We start from the raw sequence: 24,743 nt of genomic DNA, 5'->3' as shown, positions 1-24,743 counted from the left end.
TATATATAATATATATATATATATATATATATATATATATATATATATATTGTATTCAATGCTATAACTGTACACCTGAATGTTGACTGATAGATGCATGAAATGCACATCACAGTCAACTTTAGTTGTACCCATTTCTCTTTTTTATCTTTTTTCTCATACGTATAAGATACATTTATTCCCTGTGTCACATTAATACAAATTGGTCGGCAACTGAATATTATTTGCAAACATCATTATTTGTAACTAGTAACGCATAAATTCAGATATTGTATATTTAAGAAGAGCGGCAGCTATTCCAGTGTTAAGATCAAAATATACATCGTAAATAATTCTAGAATCCTGCAACAAAGAAGTAATTTATATAGTAAAATAAGTTTAAGAATGCAAGTAGATAATGAAATTATCTTATTGCATTCATTTGAAATTGGTTTTTTTTTTTTTAATTTAATTTGAGATTTAACAATCAATACTAGAAATTTGAACTGATGATTTATCAAATTTTCTAGCAAATTTTTGTATATTTGGAGTTGGCGCATTTAATAATAGAAAAAGTGACAAAATTGATAAAAAATAATATTTTTTATCGGAAATATTTTCGACAAAATGGAAAAATTATTATGTTCTTTCATTTCGTCGAAAGTATAGTATGTAATTTACATATAATATAGTAATTTGTAATAATTGATTACCAAAACACTAGTTTATTATAAGAATTGTGCATAAAATTTGTGTCTGATGAATTCAGTATTTCATTTTATTCATAAGACTTAATATTAGATGTAGTAAAAAGAAATCCATTATTTTTCCATTCAATTTCCATGCAAAAATAATGGATTTCTTTTTACTACACCTAATATATTGCAACTTTTAACCAGTACTCATCTTTTACCAAATTATTTTTTGCTACACAGTAAATATATACAACGCGTATATCTGAATGTATAATGTTTGTATTTTATGTTATTAGAAAATCATTTACTATAGGAGTAAAGAAAGAACGAGACAATAGAAAATGTGAAGACTGGGATTAATGAGATCACGGTGTGCAGTTGCAGCATTTATAATACGTTTTATGTACATTTATTCATTGTATTCATTCTATCTCATCTCCCTCTCTATGTACATACAAACCCTCACTTGTCATTGTTACGATCACGGATTTCTATAAATCTTCTTTCTAGAAGTCTGTGATTACGGCGGTATAAGGATTTTAAATAATTAAAGAATTTTGAGGCAATAATATGCTAAATCGCAACGTAAAGATGTATCAGAGCTTAAGCTCTATAATTATTTGCTCTATCGTATATTTTTTTTTAGGAAACAGTATCTGAAGGAATAGATCTGATAAATCTTTTTCTGTTAGTGTCTCTGTAAAATTCATTTTGCATGATTTAACATGTTATCGCCCCGGCTCGTTAACTTAACAAAGTTAAGAAATACCCATTGCATTGTGTCATACTTCTCTTAAATATTTTTAATTATATTACGTATCGATATTATCTGTCATGTCATTATGATTACAACGTTTATTTTTTATTAATAATGATAGCAACTAGTATTACTGCAATTCGATAGAAGTTACTCTGTATCCGTCGCTCAAATGTAAATAAAGTAACATACGTTTAATATGGGGAAGTTGTTTAATGTGCAAGTATATCACAATTAAAGAACGTTCGATACATACATTTTTAATAAATACTTTTGCAATTACGCATCACATATACAATTAAATCGTGGGTTGATAAAGTAATATCTGTTTAATGTGAGAAGTTGTTTAATATGCAAATGTACATTATAATTACAAGGCATTCGATGCGTATTTTGAATAAATATTACAGCAACTGCGAGAAAGGCATCATTTATATATCAAGATACTTTATAACTGTAATACAATTGGCGCCGTAATGTTAACTAATAGTAGGAAGATATAACTTATTACGTTTATTACTATATGAGATATATAGAAATAACCGATTATACATATGTACAGACTTACACTGGGTGTGTAACTATATCATAACATATAAACGGACTGAATTATATATATGCGATTTAAATAAGAAAAAAAGATAATTATTGCTCATAAATATTATTTGATTTTCTTACGAACTTCCGGTACATAGTATAAGTAAATAAATTATGAGTCAAGTTATATCGCGATGTATGGCATTTTACTTACGCAGCCAATTAAACAAATTTTATAACAAACCATTTCGATAAATTGTATTGTTTATATATAGTAGATATGAGTAGATAATTATATATATATGTATATATATATAGAAAATTATTTATTTTAATATCTTCACAACCATTTTTAGTATACAGCATTTTATTACCTACCGCTGCATTTTGTTACTGAAAATTGCTTGCTTGTTCATTCTAATTAGAAGACAATAATTTATCTCTCTCCGCAGAAGTTCTATATTTTAAAATAATAATAAAATTAAAAAGGAAAATATTGCGCGATAAACGATAAAACAGTATGCAGTTCTATAATAAAAACCTTTAATAATTTAATAAGTCAATGACATTAATAATTCAAGTTTTAAAAATTAATAAGCCGCAAATCCGGTTTGTTAACTTTTATGACTTTAATTGTCAATATCATTAACTTATTATGTTATAAAAAAATTTTTTCATTATAAAACTGCATACTGTTTATCGCGCTGACTTCCAATGTTCCTTTTAATTTAATTGTTATTTTGAATTATTGGAAATTTTTATTATTGTGTTTGCATTAGGTCTATATTTTATTTATGTATTTTTTGCTTGCATGTACATAATAGGTCCATGCATTCACAGCTCCGTAAATCCACAGTTTTATATTTGCAGATTTCAATAAGCATAGAAAAAATTTTTCACTTGATTTTTCAGAACAGCATCGAATTATAATTATCATACAGTTTTAATATAATATACTAACGTGTTAAATGATTGAATTAAAATTGTAGATTAATTTTGAATCGAGCTCATCACTCAAATATGTACATTAATGTAATGTAATATTAGGAATGAGGAATGAGAATTATTTGGTGCTAACGAGGCTACTAGTTAAAATATTATAAAGTAATGTCATACATTATTTTGACGCATATGTCGAGTTTTCATTCTATACATACCATTCTATACATAAAAAAAGAACATTTTACAGTTCAATTGCTGTAAAATTATTGAAAATTGGAAATTAAAAATTTATTAAATAAAATTCCTAATATCTACTTACATTAAAAACATCTAAATAATTGCATTATTTTTGAGTAGAGAATCTATATTAAAAAATATTAAGTAATTTTGTTTATATCTCAATTATGAAACATACCGAACTATCAGAATGAGGATGACATCAAGATAACTTTCTCTTTTTGAATAAACATGACATCTAAAAGTCATATGAAGAATATCTCTAAATGAATATTTATAAAAATTTTTCTTAATTTTTTTAAAGTATTTATGTTATTTAAATTTTTCGGTTGCTTAAAAAAAATTGCTCAAGATATACCAGTTAGTTTTGCCCCATTCTTAATCTTTCTCTCAATCGCTCTATAACATTATTCACATATATTAAAAAATACTATTACATTCCCTCTTTATATTAAAAAATCGTAATTATGTTACGCTCCTTTTCTCTCTAAAAACAATTTAATTTAATAATGTACAATTTGCGTATGATATATTGATACGCGGATGCAAGGCGAGATGTTGAAGAAATAAGAACTTTCTTCTGAAATTGCAAAAGTATTGATCGAAACATACAATTTTTCATTTAAAACTTTGCATACAGATGATGCGCACAGTTCAGTGTCTATTACAATTATTTAACTTCTCACAAGTTAGACTTAAAAAATTTAAATTATCACGAAGTTAACTTGCTAAATACCATATTTCGCAGAGTCATTCGCATGCAAAGTATTAAGCCGTTAACAATCCACTGAGCACATTCACCGAAAGGACAGTAGAAAAATAAGAAGAAAACCGTAGAGACAAGACACATTGATAGAGCACACAAGTAACGATATGAAAAGCGTCGCGCTAGTATATTATCTTAATTATAATGATCGTTACAAACATCTCCACAAGTACATCCGGAGGAAAATCGATAGGCTTACTTTGGAAATGTTTGCAAAGTTTTAGAATTGTTTCGACGTTCGAAATCTTCGTTGCGAATTATCACGGAACATCTTGTCACAAGATTATCTCAAGAAATATCGAGAAAGAAAAATTTATTCAACAATATCTTCGGCTTCCTGTCGGATTGAATTCTTTTGAATTAAAAATGAGTTTGTATCTAAACTCTATAGAAAATGGAATGAATTAATATATTTGATCAACTTTCTTTTTCGAATTTCAATGAGAATCGTATCGGTATTAAATTTAGTGATAATTAACAACAATGAATGAAATATTCATTTCTTAGATTAGGAATCGACAAGAAATGTTCGATCAAGACATCGAGTATACCTTGTACATTATACTATTCGATTTAAAATTATTTAAGTATTATTTGTATTGAGAATTTTTTATTCAATATTTAACATTTTTTTAATTTGTTTATTACGAAAAAATGATTTTTTCAGGAAAAAATTTTTTAAAATATAATTTTGAGACTTATTCATCTATTATTTATGATAGTCCTCGTAATAATTGAGCAAATTTCCTGTTGTCTTGATTGAACTTTCCTAGCGTTTTATTGACTTCCATGTTGCCATTATATGCACTTTCAATAGCAAGCATGATATTAATTAATAACTATCTCAATCCTGATATTTGTTTTCAGATTGATTGAAAATTGATGTATATTATTCTTTTCCATTCTAATGTTATCCGGCTGCGCTTCTGGTACTATTTCTTAGTAAAGATTGTAACTGTTGAGCTGCACCCTAAAAGCCAAAATAAAAATGTTAATGACTAATACAATGAGACGATCTTTTTAAATAATTAATTCAATATGTATAGCATAAAAATGTAGTAACTCGAGAATATAGAAGATAAAGTTAAAAAAATTGGTTAAAAAAATTTTTAATTTGTTTTCATAATTTATTTTTAATTATAATTTATTATCTAGATAATTGCTTTTAAATAATATTTTTTTTGTAAAATAACTTTTGAATCTATCCAAATTCTCTGCAAAACTTTATTTGTATATTTATTTTCGTTATACACAAAATGAAATAGAATAAATTTTCATTAAATTTTCTTATTCGTTGAGAAATTTCAAGAAAAAAAATGTTTACCGAAATGGCAGCGCCAAGGAATCTGCCTATGGCTCTAGTAGCGGTAACCAGCCCATTACCCGATCCACTTCCTCCAAAGAGAGGAGGCGGATATGTTGAACTTGGAGCCCATGTCGTAGTCTGTAGTATATTCTCTGCTGGTCTTGGTCTCGCAGAAGGTCTCGCAGAAGGTCTCGATGTTACTACTTGCTTCGCTATAGTGGTCGGTCTAGTGGTTGTTGGTCGAGTCGTGGTCGAAGTCGCATCTGGCGTAAGCAGACCTTGACTCTGATCGAGAAGATATACATTACATGTATGTCTATCGATATTTTTTAATAAATTATATAAAGAATTTCAGAGAATCGTGAAAGAATTATTACTGATAATTGTAATTGTTCTCTAAGTTTTGTTGCTGGTGTTGTGGGTTCTATTCCTTGTTGTTTTAAAAGCAGAGCTAGCAAAGCAGCAGGATTCACTTCGGTAGATGACGATGTTGTGGTAGAAATGCTAGCCTGATTATTTAAAATCGCTCTCAAAAAGGCTTCATCATCCTCACTTAATCGTGTTGTCGCCGAAGTACTCGTTCTCGTTTCTGCTTTATTATGAATTTATTATGAATTAATAAAAACTAATATCGGAATCTAAAGTCAAAATCAGCAATTTAGGAAAATATAGAAATTGTTCTTGGATTTAAAAATGGTCTTTCTATTCTTGACTTTATTGAATTTACAATTTTAAAATTGCGATTAATCTATTTTCAAAATCTAACAGTAAGAAAAAATCATTACTATATAAAAATTAATTATTATTCTTCATTTGAAATCTTGTCTTATTTTTACAGTAAAAATAATTATAAATCAATTTAATAATTTCAAAAATATAAGAAGACATATTTTTAGATAATTAAATTTAGCTTGATTAGTAAGATATTTTGTATTTTAATGTTAAATTAAATATAATTGTATATTTTATTAAAATATTTCATTAAAAAAAGAATAAAAGAAGGAAATGATTTACCCGTTTGTACTGCTTGCAGGAGCGCAGCCAAGAATTTTGCATCGTCCTCGGATGAATACGTAGACGTAGAGACATCTCTCAATCTAAGATTATTTAAGAGCGTAGTTGAAATCGTACTTGGTGTTGACGCGGAAATGATATTGTCTGCGACCGATGTACTCGAAGCTACATGAATGTCTGAAATATCTATATTTCTTGGCGTCGTTGGCGATTTGATCGAGGTCATTACGTGATTCGTAAGCGTCGACTTGATGATCTGCGCTGGTGCTTGGGTAGAACTGGTAGGTTTTTGAGTTACCTTAATCGTGGGTTTTCTTTTTACAGTGCTCGCTGCAGTGGTCGCGTCGAAAAAGTTATTGCCAAACAATGCTCGCCATAAACCCGAACCAAATCCTACAGATGCTCGAGGAGTGGTAGTTTTGAGTCTGGTTGTCGTTTTAGGCTTGGCAGTGATAACGACTGGTGCTTTAGTCGCGATTGTTTCAGTGTATTTTTTCGTAGGTGATGTGCTGCTAGATACTCTTGGCGTAAGTGGTAATAAGTCAATTATTATTGGTTCGGAAGACAATCGTCCGAATGACGAGCTCTTTGATGGATTCTTAATTACATTCACATTCGCATTCGAATTTGCGGTTTGAATCGCTTTTGGCGATCTCGTTGGCCCAGGATTAGCCAGTGCAAGTGACAAAATCTACAAAAAATATATCAGATAAAAGAATTTATTATAAAAATATGAATTAATCAAATAAGAGAAAAAATTCTATTTTGGTCAAAACGGATTTTGGTACTTAATACATGTAAATTTTTTAATGTATGTATTGTTATATTTCTCAGTAAAATGCGCTCCGATTCGGATTTGAAACATAATATTAATCGAAATTTAATATTTTGTTCATTTTATGTATTAATTTGGAGGATAATAACTGTGCTCATAAAATTATTATTATTTTCCCTTTTTCGCTTATGCTTATTATAAATGTTAATGTTCATTTTGTTAATGCTCACCCTGTTTGCTAATAATTGCTCTACTTCACTTAACGTTTTCGGCGTAGTGGACTTAACATCGTTGTTGTTTTGTAACTATAAAAAATATACATATATAAAAGTATATATATATAAAAAGTAAAGAATAATTTGTTATATTAATTTATATAGTTCATTACAATTTATATAGTTCATTATACAAGTATTTTAGAATATTTCTCGAAATTTAAAGACAGAAATAATTCAGGTAATAAGCTAATCATTTATTACTATTTTAACATCAAAATGACGACAAAACGTCTATTTGCTATTTGAGAACATTAAAAGATCTCTAATATAAATTGAAAACAAATGAAATTTACCAATGAATTCAAGAAAGCCAAATCCCCGTACGTGCTACCAAAGGGATTCTCCACTGTATTCGCTTGTAATCTGCTTAATACGTTATTCGTAGATATTGTCGATGTGGTAGTTGATGGTGGAACTGATCCTATACTTGCTGTTGTATATGGTATAGTGTAAGTATATGAAAGAAGTTTATGAAAGAAGCGGCTTTTGCTAGCCAGGTGAAAAAATTTCGTTGGAATTATTCCACGTTTTGAAACATTTAACCGAAATTAAAAATTTCCTGAAATTTCTTTGAAATTTTGCTAAAAATAAATTTTTCAGCTAAAAATCACTGAAATTAAACTAAAATTTTTCTGAAAAGTGTTTCAAAATGTGAAATAATTTTAGCGACATTTTTCCAGCAGAGGAAGAATAAATGTACCTGGCGTTGTTGTTTGACTTGTGGTCGTTGCAGGAGTTGTTGTTGAAGTAGTAGTTGTAGTAGTTGTAGTGGTGGTGGTGGTGGTAGCGGCAGTAGTCGTCGTTGCAGTTGTTGTTGGTGCCGGCGTTGTAGTAGTAGGAGTGGTAGTGCTGATAGTAGTAGTAGTAGGAGTGGTGGTACTGATAGTAGTAGTAGTAGTAGGAGTGGTGGTACTGACAGTAGTAGTAGTAGGTGTAGTAGTACTAGTAGTAGTAGGAGTGGTAGTACTGGTAGTAGTAGGAGTGGTGGTACTGACAGTAGCAGTAATAGGTGTAGTAGTAGTGGTAGTGATTGGGGATGGAGATATTACTGCAGTGCTCACGATTGGTGTGAAAACTTCCACCATGGAATTTACACGTGATACAATCGGTGCATTGTTTCCGATTGGCTCGTCCTAAAGAAAATATATTTATAAATAAAAAATATAACGAAAAAAACAAAAAATGTAACAAATATTTAAATGTCATTTATTATCCAGTGTTTTTTAAAATAAATGTAACAATTTTGAGAAATCTATTATTTAATAGAAACTTCTAATATATATTTAATCATATTTTAACAATATTTAAATAATATTGTTTAATTATTTAAAATATTTGTTATTTTTATGTATAATACATACTAGTTGATTTGATGCCACAGATGCTGTTTGCATAGGTGAGTTGGTAGTGATACCGAATATCTGATCAAGAGGGTCTCTCCAAGGAAAACCAGGAGGTGCTGTTATTATATTACCACCCGATTGATTGTTCAGTAAATTTTCAAAAGACGGATTCGACGCTGTAGATGATGCCGTGCCTTCGTTCACAGAAGTCTGACAACAAATTTTTTAGTACCTTTGTAATTCTATTTTTATTTTGTATTTCTATATTTCGACTATCTACAGTAGCTATTGTTTATACATTTTTAGCAACATTTATTAATTTAGTAAGTCATTAAAAAATACGATACTCATATCATGATATTTTATGTAGTAGACTATATTCAATGTATGAAATTAGATACTCATCTTATTTCAATAAGCAATAAAGAGAAGCGTGAGTAATTTTTAATTTCCAAATTGTTAACAAATAGAAGCAAGAAAATTTATTAATAAAAAGAAATCCAACATTAAGAAATATCAAATTATCATTCGATTACTTACAGCCACTGAATTTATTCTTACATCAACGACTTTTGGATTGATATCAGGTGCACCATCAATCTGATAATTAATAAATTTATCCTGAAATATTTATGATTGCGCTTTCAAGTTTCTTGTTTGCTTTTGTTTTCTCCTTTAGTAAATAATTACATAAAGTGATTTTGTGTACTACCTGTCCGATATATACAGCGCTGTTTTGCCCAGACGTTACTCTTGTCCGAGAACCTTCGTTTCTTTCGTGATCCTGGATGATCCTTGGAGGGCCTTGTACTTGATTGCTACTTGGCCTCTGATTACCGAATGAGTTCGGCAACGTACCCATTTGAGAATTTAATAAAATATCGCTCTGAAATATTTACATGCCGCATTTAATAATGTTGTTACCAAAACCTTAATATATAGTGAATAGAAATAGAGCTCATAAACTTGTAATATTTTTCAAATATTACGAAAGAAACAAGATTGGTGCGATCGTGTCATTTACTATAATAAATATATAAAACTATAAAAATATATATAAATAAAATAAAAATATAAAACTTTTATGCCTTTTAATACTTTTTAGTAATTATTTTCATAATACCTTCAATTTAGTTTTTAATATCATAAAATTTTATTTTATTTAAATATCTAATTATATAAATTTATAATGATATAATAAAGATTTAAAATGTATTTTGTGATTTTTAAGAAAAGTATTATTTTTAATAAATTTTAATAAAAAAAAATAAATCTGAGATTAGAGACAGTAATAAGTTTCGTAATGATAAAAATGTATATTCATCTGTACAATTTATTTTAACGTAAAATATAAAAATATTTGAACACAGAATCTAATTAAAGAAATTCAGGAGAATAATAAAAATAATTTCTTTTTAACCGTGGTATAACACATGTCGTGCTTAGATGACAAAATCTGTAAAATAATAAATTTTTATAAAATATTTTTTATGTACGTATTATGAAATATATCAAATATTTAATACAAGTGAAACATCAGGTTGTGTATGTTACATCTAACAAAAGATACAGTGCATAAAAAAATTTTCAAAGTGCAAATGGGCGAACAAGAGTGCTATAAATTGTCACAACTATTTACAAATTTACAACGATACTCTGTGTACAGCCATTGTAGCATTCGATATTTTTGACCTGGAAAAAAGTATTAAATTGCATTTCATTAAAATTACAAAAATGTAAAGCATATATATTATAAGAAAAAAGTCTGTCAAAGAGAAGCTACGAAGACAAGTTACAAAGTTATGCCAAGAAACTGAATTGTTAATCTATCAATATTACATAATAATTATCCAGCGAGAGACAGAAAGAGAGTGTGTTATGAAACTTTACTTTACGTTCAATAGGAATAAAAAGAATTAGAAATGCTGATCGTTACATGAATATCCGCATTTCGCTAAGCATGAGATTATTTGCTTTTTATTAATATAATATTTTATTAATATTAATATAATTTTTCTTATTAATATTAATATAATTTTATATTTAAATACATTTTTTTTAAATTTCAGACTGTAACCGCAAACTGGATGAATATTTAAATTTTATAAAAATATATACTAAAATAACGCTTTTAAACGACAGCTCTTAAAAATTGAAGATAAATTTGCAATTTTTTGAGAAGTATAAAATTGTAAATAAAATTTAGATAGTTATTCTAATAAAATTCTGATTTCTATTAATATGTTAAACTACTTTAAGTTACTTTCGCGTGGCAACGATTTCTAAAGAGTCAGGAAATGCGACTCGTTTCTCAATTGCGATTTGATTCTTGATCAAATTAATTGCACGTATAATATGATTTTGATGAAGAGATGAGATAAAGATACCATTTTGTTTGTGCTTGGGACGCTAGCAGGGAGACCAAATGGTCCCGTGAAATTAGGGCTTCCAGAGGTAACGCCAATCGCATTACCAATAAGTCCAAAATCAAAGGATCCAAGGTTCTGGGCGCCTCTCATCAGATCATCCATGGGTCTACTGTTACTATAGTACACCGGGGCTTGATACTGGTTGTTATAAACGCCTGCTTGGTTAGCCTGGTTATAATATGGCCTGAGTGCTGGTCGGTTAGTAGTAGTGGTAGTTCTAAGTGTGAACACAACCTCGACCGGGTTCCTGGGTGAATCCGGTATTATCGTTCCGTTGGGAAACTTCCGAACTAGTCTGCCGTCCGGAAAGATGCCGAATATCACGTACGGGCTGTCTACATTTCTGCCGTCGATCACATTATCCTCTGGCCGCTTCCGCACAATAGTCTTGTTAGGATAAATACCATAAATCAAGTAGTCACGAACAGGAGCCTTAGAAGAGCTGGGTCTCGGAAGTGGAGTCATTTGACTGCCACCGAAACGTCCCAGATAGGGCCCTGGTTGGAAAGGTGTAGATTTCGGAAATGATGATACTCGATTTAGCATAGTAGTCCGTGCGGTCGTCGACGTGGTTGTTGTAGTTGACGTATTATTTGTGCCATTTGTGGGTGGTGCGGCACTTGTCGTCATTGTTGTTGTAGTCGTCGTTTCTTCTCCGTCATTTATCCTCGATATCATGTTCAGATCCTCTGATTCAGTCGGGACGACTGTCGTGCCTCGCATAGTCGAGATATCAGTCGTTGTCTCAGTGGAAACAAGATTATCGTTTATGTCGGCAGTCGTAGTCGTCATTTCAGACGTCGATTCGACAGTGGTAGTGAGCTCGGATCGCGACAACGCTTCCGTTGATGTCATTTGGAAAGTTGTTGTCGATGTCGTCATCGTCGTCGTGGTCTCCGTTGTCGTGGTTGATTCAACTAATGAGGATGGGATAGTTGATGCGTTGATAGAGGATACGGGGGATATGGTGGAATCGGTTGTTGATGTGATTGAAGATGTTGTGATATTAGGAATGGTGGTGGTGATGATGATTTCGGTCGTTTGCTCGGGTTGGATGATTCTCGAACCAGCCGTCCCTTGGGCGGTTGTTGTTGATGTTGTATCCTGTAAACGGGCAATAAAATTTGGCATCTCGCTTACGAGATCGGTTAGCATTTGAGGGGCGTTTGTTGTTATGTCGTTGAGTTTAGTGGTAGTGTCGGTGAAGCCTACTAAATTACGAATTGATTCCGTGGGAAGTTCTGTATCAAATGGCTGAGTATCACTTGTATCGGATATCATTGGAAGTGTTGTAGTGATATCCGATGCATTTGCTATGAGGGATTGATCGTTTGTAATCTGTAGGTCAGATGCAGACATTATCGTGGTGGGTACTGGTGTTTGATTAGTAGTATCTATGATATTCGTTTGTACAACGTTTATTTCCGTCATAGCTACACTAGTGGTTAATTCTGTTACCATGTCCGACGTCGTGGAATTGTTTACATCAAACAGAGACAGCATTTCCTCTGCATTCGCGGTAACAGAGCTCGCTAAAGGATTATTGGTAGCGAATTCTAATAACCGATTCAACAACTGAGTCTCGTTATTTGAAACTGTCGTAATAGTTTGTTGTTCAGTATTGTTACTGGATGATTCAATTGGATTAGATAATTGTGAGTCAGGCGTATTAGTAATTAGTTCAGAGCTCATGCTGGCTGTAACCATAGTGATATTTGATATTCCGGTCTTCATCTGCGAAAGGGACATTGCGGTAACATCACCTACATCAGTGGATTGCACGTTAGATTCCACTAACAAAATATTCGATCCTACAACAGGGCCGCGGGTAGAATTATCTCCTCTTTCATTTCCGAATAAATCAATGAGTGTTGTGACGTCTATAGGTTCGGTAGTGTTTTCTAAAGATTTCGAAAGTTCGGAAGGTGCAGTGGTAGCTTCTGATGTGACATTCAACACGAGCATGGTTCGATTTCTATCGTTTCCTACCGTGCCGTCAGTTTGACCCAACTGTCGCGTGTCGTTCATCGCTTCCGTGAAGAGAGTCTTCGCGATAGTCATTAGCTCAGCGAGTAACGTATCATTAGATCGGGAATCGATCTCCGTAACGGACTCAACGAGTTGCGAGGTCGGTATCATTGTGGTCACAATTTCTCCATCTATCATTGAAACTCGCGCATCTTGAGTTGTCGTTGTCGATTCGGGATCTGATGCTGTGTTGCGCTCGTTGCCTACGGTACTCGAAAATGTTTGTTCCGTTGCTGTATTCGAATCCAGTGTATTCTGTGCATTTATCCCTTGGTCGTTAGATTGACTCTGAAGCATAGTATTTGTATTGGTCTCTTCTGATCCGTCCGTCGTGATCGACACGAACTCTACATCGAACGATTCCGTCGTTTCATCGATACCCTGTCCGGCTATCCGTATGGTAGTCGTTTCTTCCGGTTGCGCCAGGCTCTCTGTATTTGTTGACGACGAATCCGGTATCGCATTGGACAATTCGGGAGAGACAGTTGTCGTAGCGATAGGTTTTTGGATCGGTGTGTTAATCGTCGTAATCCCCTTTTGTGATAAAAGTGATAGAATATCTTGTGCGTAATCGACTAATCGTGTGCGGTATGTAGTTGAGAAAGCGGGTACCACTGTAGTACGAATTTCGATTACGTCATTCGAAATCTCTTCGGTCGTAGTTGGCTCAACAGTGCTCGTAATTTCCGTTGTTTGAGACGGATTCATCATATCAGACTGCTGTATGGTATTTGTTTCTATATTCTCGATTATGGTGGTCGTTTCTATTAGGCGAGGCGTTGTTTCCTCAGATTGTTGCACGGTATTCATCTCAATACTCTCCGATATGTCATTCATCGTGAGTATAGTCATCGCTTCCGGTGGTAAGCGCATCACGGTAACACTTTTGATAATTGGGGGTGGTATTGTTGTATCCGATGTATTTGCAGTTTGCAGATTTTGAGAAGCTGGCATGGATACTCTTGCGTTCACCATTTCAATGATGGGTAGCGTTACTGCTTCCGTGGTTTTGGTGCTCAGTTCAGTGGATTGAACATCGTTAGGAACAGATTCTGTGGAGGATTCTGTTGCTAAAGTTATATCGGCGGTGCTTATCGACGTGGCAGTTTCAGTAGTGATGGTTGGTGATGTATTCGATATCGTGTTAACAGGGACGGTGGTCCCGAGCGTTTCCGAGGTGGGGACTGGAGTCGTTTCTCCTCTATTTGTGTCCGGATTTGCGGGGGTTTGTACTGTCGTGATGGTTTCCGGGCTACCATCGGTACTATTCTCGGCACCTAATATCAAAGCGAGCGAATTGTTTGCCGACTCTACGGCAGTGGTAGTGTCTACGGTAGTGATATCTGGGGAGGATGTAGTAATAGTAGTCGCGGTGATTGATGGAGCGATGGTGTCATTGTTGTTAGCAATATCGTTACTGGCGCCGTTAGGTACAGTAGCGTTAGGGTCTACCTTCGTTACCACGCCAGTTAGTCTTTGCCGTTGAGACACGTCTTCCGCGCCCAAATTTTCATTTCTTATGCTAGCCGACTCTAACGCCTGATAAAAAGTGATGAATCTCGGCTCGCCGGGGCTGTTGATGGCAACGGGTGGTGCCGAACCGGAATTCTGCAATCAGAAATTCGGTGCGTGCGAGTGCTGTACACACTTTGGTGCAATTACGGTGACAAAGTAGTCGAGTATAAACGAAAGTCGGTTAACAGAAGGCTTTTTGTAACACGCGTAATCTACATGTCGAGGGCGGCGTTTCAACCCTTAAGCGCGTCTAGCTTTGGCGTGAGCTTAATTCAAGCTTATAGAAATGCTAATCACAGCATGAATAACAATAGTAGTTTGCGCGTTTAAGAGTTAATACGTTTTAGTTGTTCTATTTACAGATATGCATTTACAAATGTGCACTCAAATGAATACAACGCAATTATTGTAATATATACAATATTTCATATTAGCGATTAGCGTGTTATTTGATGAAAATATTTTTATGGCCTAATATATAGCTAAACATTTTTATGACAAATACATACAATTATACAAATAGACATTATATGTGACATCAGTCTCAAATCGATCGCAAACTTTTGACAGCCAATCTAAAGAGTCAATTTAAAAATTGATGCTTATTAGATTAACTATCGCAACAAGCTTGCGACTAATATAGGACTAATTTAAGAAAACACGTGAGCATACACCATCTTTATACACAAACTAGTGCAAGAGGAAGGAGAATTGTTGCCGATAAAGTCTTGATGTAATAACTGATGACTTGGAACTTGTTCTTAAAATTAAAGATATTAACAGCGGGGAGACTAGTTTCCTCTCTCGTCTCCGATACTTTTTTCTCTTCTTTAGGATATCTTTAGGATACCGGCTCTTACCTTGTGTCTAGAGACCTCCACTGACGAACTTTCGCTATTACATTATTACGGAAGTATTGCATTAACAATTTCTCGCACGATTGCCTGATGGAAGCCTCAAAAACAAACGTTCATGGCACGTGCGAAGTGCTAGAGTTGTCCACGTTGTGAAAATTATCACGTGAAATTAATCCAATTCTGAATAATTGCTTCGATGATTTTAAAATATTTTATAAGAAAAAAATTTGTGTAAAAATATATATTAAGATATATATTTAAAATAGAATAATTCCGAAATAAATTAATAGAAAAATGAAATATATTGATAATAAAGGATGATTAATGGAGACATATTCTTCTTCCATTTATATTTTTCCATTTATATTTTTGTATCGTTCTTATTTTATTATGTGCTACAATGAGAGATAGAAAATATAGAATGCTCACTATACATATATCTCTATATACATGAATATATATACTTTCACTTCTCGCTGTCCAAGAGCGATATTTTTCTTAATGAGATGGAGCATGCAAAATGTCTTTATAAAATCAAGATAGATTGTATGTGCATTCGATGACTCTTGAATTTAGAATACAATAGCGAGATAAAATATTAAATTACGGATAGAGATGCAATATGATAGATGGATGATAAATGTTGAAATAAACAGTGAAACGAATATCTGGATTTATTATAAATACGTTGACAATTCTTTGATTATATAGTAAAGTACAAAAATTTATTTATATTACATTATAAAAAATCAATGTAATCGAAAACAACTGAAGAACCACAGAGATGCATGTATTTTCAATGTTATCAAAGAGTCGAAAGGCTGTGATATGTTTCCGATATTTTATTAAAAATAATAAAAAATATTTTGCACTTCTATAATTTTATATATATATATATATATATATTTATCTAAATAATCCAATTATTATATAAGTTTTCTGATTATAAATAGTTCTTACAGTTCTTGCAGTTATTATTGGAGCCCGTAAATTGTTTACCTTTTTGCATTGTATATATATATTTAAACAAATTTATTTTTACATAAATCGATGTAAGTTAAGGAGTGTTATAGAAAAATATCACGTGTGTGCTCAAAACGACTCAACACTACTTTCTAATTCAGTCACAATTCTCTGTTACGTTTGTAAATACATTAACATACGATAAGAATTAAACTAAAAATTAATATATTTATTGTTTTCTTTTTTCTTTAAAAGAAATTTATACTTTTTTTCATAACAAATATATATTTGCAGATTTTAACTCTACATGGTTAAGAACAATTGCTAATCGCGTGCAAAAAAATCAATACATTTATTATTAAAAAATATAAAATTGTATGGTACAAATATTTGCATATATGTATATAGTGTATGATTCGTGAGTGTTATGAGATAACGTGACATGAATCGATGACCGTGTATTAATCTTCCTCGAAGTTAATAAGTCATCCTTCTAATCTTTCGAGACGAAATCCTTCTCCTAAGTGTTAGAACGTGATATTTAATGATCTTTATAAATCGACCTTAATCCCAGTAGATCGTTTATGCAATGATTATATTTGTGCTAATGTGCTCTTTCGAAGCGAAAGAAATGTGCCCTTTTTAGTGCGTTGATATTCACAAATGAACATAAACTAAATCAATTAAGGCTATTGTTAATACAATTTTAAAAAGATGCATTTGTAACTCGTACGACAGTTGTTATACTTCGGCTATTCGCTAAAAGAGATAAAAAAAAATAAAAAGAATGTGACGAATTGAAATGATTTCTTATTATGATCAAAGGATAGTCAAATTAACGCAGATTGTTTGCATCGATATGAATAAGTACGAAATTGCTTGATGGGGTTGAGGTGATAGAGTTGGTCCACGACGGCGGTGCAACTGCTTCGGAATCCTCTGGTACCTTCGTAGGGAACACCTTTTAAGCACAGAAAATTACCTCACGTAATTTCTTCTGAAGGGAACCATTAATGCGTACGGCTTGCATACTGCCTTACCTGGATCTTTCTTCCGCGATTATTTTTTATATTACGATTATTAAAACTTATTAGATTATATGTGAAAAGTACACTTCACAATAGAGTTGCGTAGCATCCCTAACAACACAGACCTTGGGATGTCCTGAGAACGTCCGTATATTCTTTGAATATCCTAAGAACATCCCCAGGATGTAGTCCAGATAAAGTGTGTTATTAGGGATAGTATTAGATATACACATATACATAAAATATTAGAAGTTTGTCTTGAAATAATAACAAAGTCAAATGTAATATTCAGTCATACATGTATAAAAAACATATAATATATTACTGTAAATTCGCAGTATCGTCATTATTGTTTTTAAAAAAGGGTTTTTTTCTACAAATATATCATATGTATAACGCGAGATATTCACAAAAAACATGTGTAACACGAAATATTTATGATAAACATATATATATTAAAACCATAAAATAACAAGAAATACTGTATCATGAAATAAAAATATCGTCGACGCGAATCGGTGCTATTAAAACATAAAATTAAAGCTAACAAGTTTATGAATTATCGCTTTCTATTCGACTGAGTACACAACATGTATTATAATTGAAAGGTGATTATACAATGTGCATTAATTAAACAAAAAAGGTTCGTCTCTCCTCAATGACGTTTCCTTACAAAATTTTTTCCAAAATCCTCAAAAGTCTTACCTCTATTAATGTTGAAGCCGTAGTCGATGACGTTGTGATCGATGGTACCACAGCTTGACCAACGGATGGTTTTCTTACAAGCAATTCTGCTCCTTTGTATCTCGCGCTGAATCTCGGCGGGGAACCGTTAGGTGTTATCCTGGGAGCTGAATTCTATATGTAGAAAAAATTACATATTGTATTGTAATATATTTTTTCTTAAAGTATAAAAGTTACAACATATTTTCAAAATAAAAAAGAAATATTTCACTAGAAGTGAACACTTTTCTGCTTAAATATATAAAAATATAAGATACACTGAAATTATTTTTTCAATTATAGATATAAAATTAAGATCCACGTATTAATTTAATTTTATATCAGACAGAAAATAAAAGGTTTTTCGAAAATCATTTAATCACTCACCCCTGTATTCACATTAGAATAAGCTCCGGAGAAGATGGGAGTCTTGTCACCTAAGTTGTTCAAGAGCGGTGCCACGGTGCTTCGTAGTTGTTCCAGCAGTGTGGTGGTATTCGCAGTGAGATACGTGCTCCTAGTGGGGTTGAAGATGTTGGAATTGCCGCTATTACCATTGCTGCTTCCAGCGATACCGGATACTCGCGAGATGGTATCGTTTGAAGTGTCAATCCTCACGCTGACTAATGGATCGGGTGAAGATAGTGAAAAGGATAAAGATCGTGTGCTCGGTTCAACTTGAGCGTGATACTTGGTCGGCTTTGGGGTAATAGCTACGCCGGCGGTCGTCTGCTCGACCGTCGTTGGCGGCTGAATCACCAGCTGGCTGGTTGGCACCTCGGAATGCCTCCTGTAAGTCGATGTTCGCGGACGGAATTCTCGTCGCTTCGTCTGCGTAAGTGTCGCTTCCGTATTGGATGTCTTGGGAATGGAATCGTATGGCGTGAAAACACCAGATTTCTTCCGGATGTACCTACTAGTGGGTCCGATGGTTCTCGATGTCACCATAGAAACTGTTACCTTGTCCGGTTGCTCCTGACTTGTATAACGAGATCGAACGCTGCCCTTATTCGAATCATTTAGGATTATCGTCTTTTCTTTATCACTTAACAAATCGTTCGCATTCGGAATATAAACGGGATATATTTTTTCTAATGTTGATAATGTGGATGACGAAAGTATATCATTTGCCGTGATAACAGTTGGTGGTAGTGTAACTTCTTGAGGGAATTCCGTGAGGACTTTAGATTCTGTTGATGCATCAGTAACAGCATCTGATGTTGCAGTAATAGTTTCAATGAATGTTTTATCTGACTTCAGCGGTTCGACAGTTGTAATGATGGTATTTTCCTCTATAGCTTTCACCATATTCGTCAACGTTGACACTTCGTCCTGTAATGCCATGCTGTTCGTCAGGGATCGGACTTTTGTCGTATCAACAGTCGTTGCGGCCGTTCCTTCTATGGGAACGGCACCGCGATGTGAAACCGTAATTAAACGTGGTATAGCGTTAAGTTCCGTAACGTTCCTCGACGATGTTTTTTCGATGAACGAAGATGCTCTTTCAGAAGTCACTTGAATTTTTTTAATCGTATCGGCGGGTGATCTAAGTGAAGATTTGACATTTCGATCTTTTGTTGATTTTCTGGTCTCTAAGATTTTCCATCTGCCTCTTACGGTAGATTTTTCTTTCGGCGCACTCGCAATTGTCGAACTTCCATGTGTGGCACGAGTACCAATGAGCTTACTGGTCGCTTTTGTTGTTTTCTCTATGTTTCTGCTTTCGTTGATCGTCGAAACTTCTTTCGCTTTTGATTTACCGGAATAAGCGGCCGTCGTTACATCAAAATCGTTCTCGTCAACATTCAGTTCGGGTTTGATTAATCTTCTGGCTAACTCCAGTTTCAGCTTGGATCTTTCGGAGAATAGACTCGTCAAGTTCGGTTTTGTAGCCTGAAAAGGTCGTTTAAAGAGCTCCATTTTAAGGACGCGACGAAAATCGCCAAGCGTTCGTAAGCAACCTGCCGAAAGCTCAGAAGTAAATTCTGTTAGTACGGCGATCTCGTACAAGGCGTTCGTCTTCCTCGACTCGAAGCAATGTTCTCAAGACTGTTTGCAAAATTCACTCGTGGAAACGTATTATTCTCTTTTTATATGATTACAAAAAACTAATATATAGATCATCTAAGGAGAGCTACATCCATCCTTTATTTTTTAAAGGAGGAATAGAAGTCTGATGAACTGAAGAAGGAAGACGATCCATGCAACCAGTTGGCTAAAGAACCCGAACCAAGATTTCGTTGGCGTGGACTGAAATTTTAATCGTTCTCGTCAAAACTACAACCTAAATAAGAATATTTTACACTTTGCAAAGCAAGATAACATAATATGTGTAATGTAATGAGTAAGCAAAACCATCTACAAAAGTATGCAATAAAAGAAAACATTTGAGGAAACACAAACATACATTAAGCATGAAATTTAGCGAATTATTGATATACTATTGCTATCAACATATCATTTATTTGTAAAAACATACTTCTTCATAATGTAATTAAAAATGATATAATTATATAATTTTTTGGAAAAATATAAGCCACCTTTCTACATTATATTTCTATTTGCAAGTCTACTTTATATATACAGTATTTACAAATATTTATATTAAATTAAATCAAATTTTTTTAGCATGTAATTCAAGAAAAAATTTAATTCTATATAATATATAAGTTTATAATGATTTGTATTACAATAAATAACCGATATTTCAAACTGTTATTTATAAGTGAGCAATTGTGCTCTTTCACTTGTCTTTAATTGAATGTATCCTTCTAATAAGCAATTATACTGCAATTATGTATCATTTTTTAAACTATTTGCTTCCGTACTTCTAGCAAATAATAGATACACAGTTCATAGGGCACAATCATTAAATTTCCTTTCTAATTCTTTTTTTTTCTATTACCAGTGTATCGGTCTCCTTCACTTTTTTCCATTAGACAGCAAATCAAAATATTCTTATAAAAAGCTGAGTATAAGACAAAGGAGATTAAAAAAATGTTATATACCGTGACATATTTACAATTTTATTTGTTAAAGCATTACGACGTTGCTTTAAATACTTTTTCATTTTGCAAAAAAACAACTGAAGATAACTAGTACTCTATTTAGCATCCTGTTTAGTACTCCAATTAACAAACCTAATAATAAACTTTCACAGCACATCAAGAAGCATCAAATTAAAGTCAATTATCTGTTTGAATAATAACATAGTCATTACTTTATTTGCTGCAATGAGCTATCTACAAATATACTTTCTCTCCTCGATAAACTGACAATGTAAAAAGAAAGAGACAGATTGATTATATCAAAGTCAATTTGCAAAATCTCGAAACCAATTCATTTATTACTCATCAATAATAGACATCTATTCATCTTTCATTCCCGGTCGTTTCATCAAAGATACTTGAAAGTAAAACTAGGATTGCAATCGAAAAGATCAGCGAAAGATTATAATGAAAGATTTGAGGCTATTCTGCGACCTTTTTGCAATTGATATATCTTGAGAGAACTTCTTGTCGAGGATTCGCCACTCCTTGCGTCACGATAGCGTTCAAATCCAGTCTTATTTGGATGTTTATTGTCGCCACGTTTTTAAAGCTTTTGCAAAACGCATCTCAAACGGTTTCCGGCGAAAGCTTTGAAGAGTAGATTCTTCAAAATCGTAACTGTTTCTGTCACGTTTTTACCACCACCGATCACCAAGTAAGCTTCACTGGCAACGCCAGTCATAATATTAATAATGCATCATTGTCCAGTTCTGATTGGTTCTTAATGATGCATTAAAATTTTTAACGTAAGTTTACGTTTGTAACAACCAATACACTATTCCTCATTTCATACTATAATTCTTCAAGATTTAATACCCCGGTTATAGTGATCTCGAAAAGCAGTCGCGTTCAACGATTGACGATCGTAAGAAACGGATCTTTTTTCGCAATATACTCCTTGATAAAAAATGAAATCAGATCAAAATTTTAATCTTTGTATCCAAAAACTGAAAATAAATACATGGTAAGGAAATATATTTTAAAGTTGATATTTTTCCTAATAAAGATACCTGCTCAGTTGATATCAATTAAAAGTAATTTAATATCGATATTAGAATTTCGTACTCAACGTTGTAATTGCTACTTTTTAAAACTTTTAGTGAATTTTACTCTGAAGAGTGAAATCTGACTCTTATAAAGATTGAAAATCGAACCATTGAACTCTTTCTCAAAACTGACTCAATTATCACTTTTTAGAGTGAGATTTCATTCCAAATAATCTAGAGAATATGTAACCCCATGTGTTTTTAACATCATTTATATTGTTGAATACGAAATTATAATATTGATGTTATTTCTAGTTAATGTTGAGTAGTGTTTAAAAAATTTAAGGAAGCGAAAATCTCCGGAGCGTGGATGAGAATGATAAAGCGATTTCTCAACCGGATTAGTGCGCAATCCCAAATTGCCATTAAAGTTCTGACCAAACTACCGCTATGTTCTTACTTGTCGCGTATCTGGGTCGAGTATCGAAGTTAAGGGGTTCGTGGGAGAAGAGACGTGCAAGACTACGTCTGTCGCAAACACATTTTCCACAGTTTCGTTTTTTTCTGATACATGCATCATTTTCGTGCTGGATCGTATATGCCGTCGTAATGTGTGTTCCTTTGAATGTTCCTACGTGGGGCATTTTTTTAGCTTTATACAATTATAAATGTATAAAATTTATACACGTCGACGAGGAAAGTCACCACCGTATTAATTAATTTTATTTCTACCGTATTACTCTCCCTTTACGCGTGTATTGATGTAGGTGTACATGTTAATTGTTTGATAAAGATTCAAAAGATTAGCTATTTCATGCTAAAGATGCAATATTTTTAACGTCCACAGATTTAACTGTCTACAAATGGCTTAAGTTGAGAGAAATAAGATGCACATTAATAGAATATGTTATAAATCGTTAATATGTTAAGAATTAAAGTAAATTAATAGTTAATTTAGCAAATATATCGAGAGATCTGCATGCCATCTTACCTGCAAACTGGTCCTAGTTGTACTTTTTCCTTCAGTAGATTTCGAATTAGAATTTTTCTGAAAGTATTCTTTGACTGAATGTGCTTGTTTTATTGTTAATTTCTTCAGCAATGTTATTAACAATAAAGATTTCACAATAAAAATTCAAAACATTGAGAAATAGAATTGTGAAATATTTGAAAACGCATTTCAAATATTTAATACATTTATCTCGTATTAGAATAATTTTAGATAAATAGGTACATATATATTAAATATAAATACTATAACTTTACAACAATATAATAATTTAAACAATTATAAGTAGAAATTAAACTGATGAGATAATTTAACAAATAAATAAATATGTAAAAAATATATCTATCTGTTTTTATGTTATTCATTTTTATAGGTATTCCGAATAGGCAAACTTTAATCATTATCTATCATTTTAATCAAGATTCAAGATAAAATTAAACATTTTATGTTCCTAACATTGGAAAGAATTAATATAAACGTAATAGGCAAACAATTTGTTAAGGTGAAAGCAATTCTTTATATATAAATAAATTCAAACTCACCAATTGAGATAGTCTAGCTCGAAATGCGGGAGGGTAATTGTCGCTCTCAGGTTCTGTTCCCTTGGGAAGACCAAAGCTTTCGGATTTGTTGAAAGTTTTACTGCCTCTTGTCGTGCTCTTCGCCGCAACTCCCGATGCGATATCGCTCTCGTCCTTTATTTTTGGTCTTTTGGTGCCTCTTCGTCCGGCATTAGTTGATAATGTTTCGGTGCTCCTCGGTGAATCAGTGGACAAGACAATTTCATTAATTTGATCTCGATTACTTGGTGTAGTTGAAGATGTAGTTGAAGATGTAGAAAAAGGAGCATCTTGATTGACGTGACCAGGTCGACGTCTGAGAGTCCATCCGGGATTACCACGTAATTGCGTTTCGCTTTTAGGCGTAGTGGTCCTTGGTTCTGTAACAATTGAGGATGATGCCTCAGTTGAGGTCTTTCGACCACGAAAACCTAGACCGTGATTGAAAAAATCTTCCTTCGGGGGTTTAATCGCTCGAGAACTTTCTCCTCTATCTCTTCCTCTATTGCGTGAAACTCGTTCAGTCGAAGTGGACGTTCGAATCGTTGTCGATGGTCTTATCGTTGTTGTAGAACTGGATGTCGTAATCTCGGTGTTCACAGAAGGAACAGTCATAGTTTCGGCGATTGTCGCTTTCGGAACGTAAGTAGTAGTAACATCTGAAAAAAACGTGATTATTTTTTAAATTATGGTAATATAGAAATATTGCGTTTTCGTTATCAGTTATCAGTTCTGAATTCAAGAATGAATTCTTTAAAATAATATTTGAATTATGTAGAGAATTTTTGTGAAAACTATAATAATTAATTCAAATATTTCAAAGTTTTTTATTATTAAATGATCGCTAATAATATAATCAAAAGCAATTGAAGTGATCTTTATATAAATGAAGATAATATCTTCTTGAGATGGTTTATTGCTTCCTTGAGAAAGATTGTTAATGCTATATTAATTAATGCTATATTA

At 32.6% G+C, this 24,743-nt stretch overlaps 1 protein-coding gene across 1 annotated transcript in view; it reads right to left on the bottom strand.

Annotated features, from left to right (window-relative positions):
* Positions 1–4,823: 4,823 nt before the first annotated feature.
* Positions 4,824–24,743, bottom strand: part of LOC105627327 (mucin-17-like) — a 37,104-nt gene continuing 17,184 nt past the window's right edge. Inside the window, exons 4-19 of the mRNA XM_012208613.1 lie at positions 23,760–24,436; positions 23,200–23,256; positions 22,669–22,839; positions 18,560–20,065; positions 18,155–18,307; positions 11,017–14,694; positions 9,342–9,515; positions 9,170–9,250; positions 8,648–8,839; positions 7,987–8,419; positions 7,580–7,716; positions 7,239–7,313; positions 6,234–6,924; positions 5,597–5,808; positions 5,238–5,504; positions 4,824–4,883 (exon numbers count right to left, since the gene is read on the bottom strand). Of these exons, the coding sequence (XP_012064003.1) occupies positions 4,824–4,883; positions 5,238–5,504; positions 5,597–5,808; positions 6,234–6,924; positions 7,239–7,313; positions 7,580–7,716; positions 7,987–8,419; positions 8,648–8,839; positions 9,170–9,250; positions 9,342–9,515; positions 11,017–14,694; positions 18,155–18,307; positions 18,560–20,065; positions 22,669–22,839; positions 23,200–23,256; positions 23,760–24,436 (8,564 nt within the window). The remainder of the gene's footprint in view (positions 4,884–5,237; positions 5,505–5,596; positions 5,809–6,233; positions 6,925–7,238; positions 7,314–7,579; positions 7,717–7,986; positions 8,420–8,647; positions 8,840–9,169; positions 9,251–9,341; positions 9,516–11,016; positions 14,695–18,154; positions 18,308–18,559; positions 20,066–22,668; positions 22,840–23,199; positions 23,257–23,759; positions 24,437–24,743) is intronic.

The sequence above is a fragment of the Atta cephalotes genome (assembly GCF_000143395.1).
Source record: "Atta cephalotes unplaced genomic scaffold scaffold00008, whole genome shotgun sequence".
Classification (NCBI taxonomy): domain Eukaryota; kingdom Metazoa; phylum Arthropoda; class Insecta; order Hymenoptera; family Formicidae; genus Atta; species Atta cephalotes.
Note: the sequence above shows the minus strand (reverse complement) of the source record. Positions and strands in the feature narration are given on the sequence as shown.